Here is a 4394-nt window from a genome sequence, read left to right as displayed (position 1 = left end):
TATTTTTGACGAGTTATTGTTAATATGCTTTCTATAGAAAATTGGTACTGGTTTTGTACCAAATTTATATCAAGTAATACACGGACCCGCCAAGTAGTACTCGATAAGGAATCACCTAAAGTTTTATTAATTATTAAATCACCATTAAATCATAATTAAATACGGGAAGCAGCAGTAACATAAAAGAGTAGCGAAAACGTTATAGGAAATATTGAAAATATAATTAAAATGATGGGCCAGTGCTAGATCATATAATAGGAAAACATGTAGTGACTTATGTACTTGGCCTCAATAATATGATATCAATACTTTTTGTTAGAGGAATTCACAGCAATCCTGTACTTGGCGTAGTTTTTTACACGTAAGTGTTTTTTGGGGGATAAGGAGTTGACTCGAGTAAAGAGTCTCGGCGCGCTGCGCACTGTACAGCTGGTTGCCTGTACTTGGCGCGAGACTCGACAGAGTCTCTTGAACTTTGCGGACTTCGTCCACCTCGCCAATAGCCTCTATTTGATCCGCCATATTTGAGCGACCTGTCACTTTAAACATGCCCCTGCCCACATCTACGAACAGGTCGCTGTTAGTCACAAGATGGCGCCTAATAGCGCGCTGTTAGAGACTTAAAAGCGGTTCTGAATAGGCTTTTTCGCTAATAGCGCGCTATTAGCTGTTAGTGACCTTAAGAGTGACCATAAAAGCGGTTCTGAATACGATCACCTATAAACTCACTAACAAATAATTTAAAAGCTCGCTATTAGCACTAAAAGCAAGTTCTAAATACGGGCCTTAATGTTTTCAGGAAATTTACACTTGTCCGTGGGAAATTAAATTTCGCAAGAGTTTGTAAGGTTTGGTGAACATTCCTATACCTCAAAAACATCAGCTAGGCAGAATTAGTATTCTTAAGATTATAATCTTAAAATGTCTATATGATATTTTTGCACTATCTTTCCGATACTTCAAACTAACATAATCTTCCATAACGTTACATTTATACATTGTTAGGAATCTTCATCACAACATAATGTTTATGGAACAATAGTATATTGTGCATTGAGAGCGAAAACGGGCGTTTCTGCTCCGCGTATAAAGTTGAGGTTCCCGAGGCGAAGCCGAGAGGTTCTATTATTCAATCAATGGGTATTCAATTTTCCAATCTTCCACGTTTCCCTATTCGAGAATTGCCCCTTTTCGCTCCTCCCGAGCGAAGCGAAAACGAGCGTTTTCGCTCCGCTGTTGAAGAAAATAATATTACTTTATACGATAAAAAAGATTTTTGTTTTAGGCATTGCGCCTGAGTTTGTCAGCTTTGAATCAAACGGCGACTGGACAAGTAGTGAATTTGCTCAGTAATGATGTGAATCGTTTTGATATGCTCCCATTACATTTGCATCAAATTTGGGTTATGCCAATTCAGGTAAAGCTTAATTTTTAGGACTAGCCACAAATAAAAATTGATTATTTTATGTTTTGTGCTGAGTGGGTTAGTCATCTTTTACTGGAATCTTACAGGTTGCTTTGATTGGTTACGTAATGTGGCAGTCTGTAGGAATCGCTACTCTTGTTGGTATAGGAAGTTTAACCATTTTGACTATTCCAATCCAAGGGTATCTGAGCAAGCTGAGCGCACAACTTAGAGCTATCATTGCTCGCAAAACGGACAAAAGAGTACATCTCATGAGTGAACTGATTGCAGGCATCCAGGCATGATTCATATTAACAAGAACAAGAAAGATCTTCTGACCTTTTATAAAAAGATCTAATAGTAATACACAGTTTATGATTACAGGTAGTGAAAATGTATGGCTGGGAAGAACCATTTGAAAAGATGGTATCGTGGACACGACGCACTGAGATCAAAATAATCAGATACTCTTCCTATCTTCGTGCCTTCTATTTAAGTATCATGGTTTACACTGAGAGATTGACACTTTTCCTCACCTTAATAGCATTCATTCTTATGGGCAATACTCTCACAGCTGATGTCACCTTCGTTCTTGCAACTTATTTCAACATTCTACAAATGACTATGGCCATCTTCTTTCCTCAAGCGATTATTACGGGTGGTGAAGCGCTCGTTTCTATCAAAAGATTAGAGGTTTACATTTTATTTATATATATATATATATATATATATATATATATATATATATATATATATATATATATATATATATATATATATATATATATATATATATATATATATATATATATATATATATATATATATATATATATATATATATATATATATATATATATATATATATATATATATATATATATATATATATATATATATATATATATATATATATATATATATATATATATATATATATATATATATATATATATATATATATATATATATATATAGTAATATTTAATATAATTTAATTACATTAATAACATTAATAACAATAATGTAATAACATTTTTTGTAAATTTTCGCTTTCTTACGATATTAACTTGTAGGAATTCCTTATGTTGGACGAGATCGTGCAAATCAATGATAATAAGGAATTACTTTTAAAGCAAAAGGACAATAATAAACAGCAGAAAGACATGCAAAATAAATGTACAATCGCAGAGAAGGAAATTACAAATCCGGTGACAGTAGAGCTATATCGTGTATCTGCAAATTGGATACCTAGCCAATTACCACCCACTCTACATGACATTTCCATCAAAGTCGAGGGCGGTCAACTTTGTGCCCTTATTGGACCTGTAGGCTCGGGAAAGTCTTCTCTCCTCAATGTTTTATTAAAGGAGCTTCCCATAGGTGCGGGTGACGTCTGGTTATGTCAGAACTCTAGTTCGAAGGAAGGTCAAAACAACCGCGGCTATCATTCAGATAATCCCAATCTGCGTATCTCCTATTGTAGTCAAGAACCCTGGCTATTCGGAGCAACCATCCGAAATAACATTCTATTTGGACAAGCATATGATAAGAAAAGATATCAAGAGGTGCTCTATCGCTAACATATAATATATTGTTTAAAAATTATTTACTGACTTAATTTTTATCAACTGGTAACATCAAATCCTGGTATTTCAGGTAACAAAAGTTTGTGCACTTCTACAGGATTTTAAACAGTTACCTCGTGGCGATATGAGCATTGTCGGTGAAAGAGGTGCTTCCTTATCAGGGGGACAGAGAGCTCGAGTGAATCTCGCTAGAGCCGTTTATAGGAGAGCTGATATCTATCTTTTTGACGATCCTCTCAGTGCAGTCGATGCTCGAGTTGGACAACACTTATTCAATGAGTGTATAATTAATTACCTTAAAGGAAAAACCCGAATTCTTGTAACTCATCAATTACAATATCTTAAACAGGCGGATACAGTAATCGTCCTCGATCGCGTAAGTAAATGTTTGCTGGCTTTCCCTTAAGACATTAATGATGTATTTGTATTTTTGATTTCATTATCTTTGATTTGCATAAAGTTATTGAAGATTAATCTTTGGACATTATCATATGAACTAGAAACTTTATTTATCGCAGTAGTATAAGTTTGGGGGTTCTGGACCAGGAGACCTGTAACCGACATATACCGACACTCCAGAACCTTCGAAGGTGGGTGTCCGTGCTAAGTTGCCGTCATGAGCTCTACGATTTCCGGAAGTGACGTCACCGAAACCCTCGATTCCAAGAATTTTCGCTCGATTCCGAGAATTTTGCGTCACATTCCGGGAATTTTGCGCTCGATTCCGGGAATTACGCAGATCGAGAACCTTCTAGAACATTCTAGAACATTCTGGAAGCTTCGACGGTTAGAGTTTCCTATAAAAGGAGGAGCTGAACGTACCTTCGTTAGTTTGCTGCAACAATTTTTATGAACTGCACAGGGGCTACGATTACAGCGTCTTTATACCAATTTCTTCACCCCACCACTGATCGGGTTGTATTCCACTATACGATCGTGCAGGATCAGGCAGAATGCCGATGTATCGGCAGGGAAATTGTCTTGCGCTTCGAATTCCAGACGAATATCGACGGGTCCGAGTTTGAGGGACCCGTTTTGTTTGGAGCAATCGATAACGATCAATGGAGCGTACTCGAGAAATTCATTCTTCTTAAGCAAAGGCTCGGGATCCTTGCCATAGTACGTAGCTTGAAAGTTTACATACATCCCGGCATCCCCTTTGAGCACAGTGCCGAAAAGCGGTTTCGGCGACTTTTGTGGCGAGGTTGATTCCAGGAAAAACGATACCCTTCCCATGCAGATTTCGGACGGCAGGCGACTCGACCTCGAACGTTATCTCGCAGTGGTCGTGCGTCATACTCCTCATCCCACTGAAAGGCTTCGAGAATCCCCCATCCCCCGATTCGTCAGCCTTCTCATCCCACTGAGAATCCCCCATCCCCCGATTCGTCAGCTTCCTC

At 37.4% G+C, this 4394-nt stretch overlaps 1 protein-coding gene across 2 annotated transcripts in view; it reads left to right on the top strand.

Annotated features, from left to right (window-relative positions):
• LOC107270244 (probable multidrug resistance-associated protein lethal(2)03659) overlaps positions 1-4394 on the top strand; it is a 17520-nt gene that overhangs the window by 12080 nt on the left and 1046 nt on the right. For both annotated transcript variants that reach the window (XM_025087638.1, XM_025087637.1), the window contains exons 2-6: positions 1286-1417; positions 1513-1704; positions 1790-2098; positions 2482-2973; positions 3065-3370. In XM_025087638.1, the coding sequence (XP_024943406.1) occupies positions 1286-1417; positions 1513-1704; positions 1790-2098; positions 2482-2973; positions 3065-3370 (1431 nt within the window). The remainder of the gene's footprint in view (positions 1-1285; positions 1418-1512; positions 1705-1789; positions 2099-2481; positions 2974-3064; positions 3371-4394) is intronic.

The sequence above is a fragment of the Cephus cinctus genome, unplaced genomic scaffold (assembly GCF_000341935.2).
Source record: "Cephus cinctus unplaced genomic scaffold, Ccin1 Ccin1_scaffold0712, whole genome shotgun sequence".
NCBI lineage: Eukaryota > Metazoa > Arthropoda > Insecta > Hymenoptera > Cephidae > Cephus > Cephus cinctus.
This window is presented reverse-complemented; position numbering and strand designations above follow the sequence as displayed.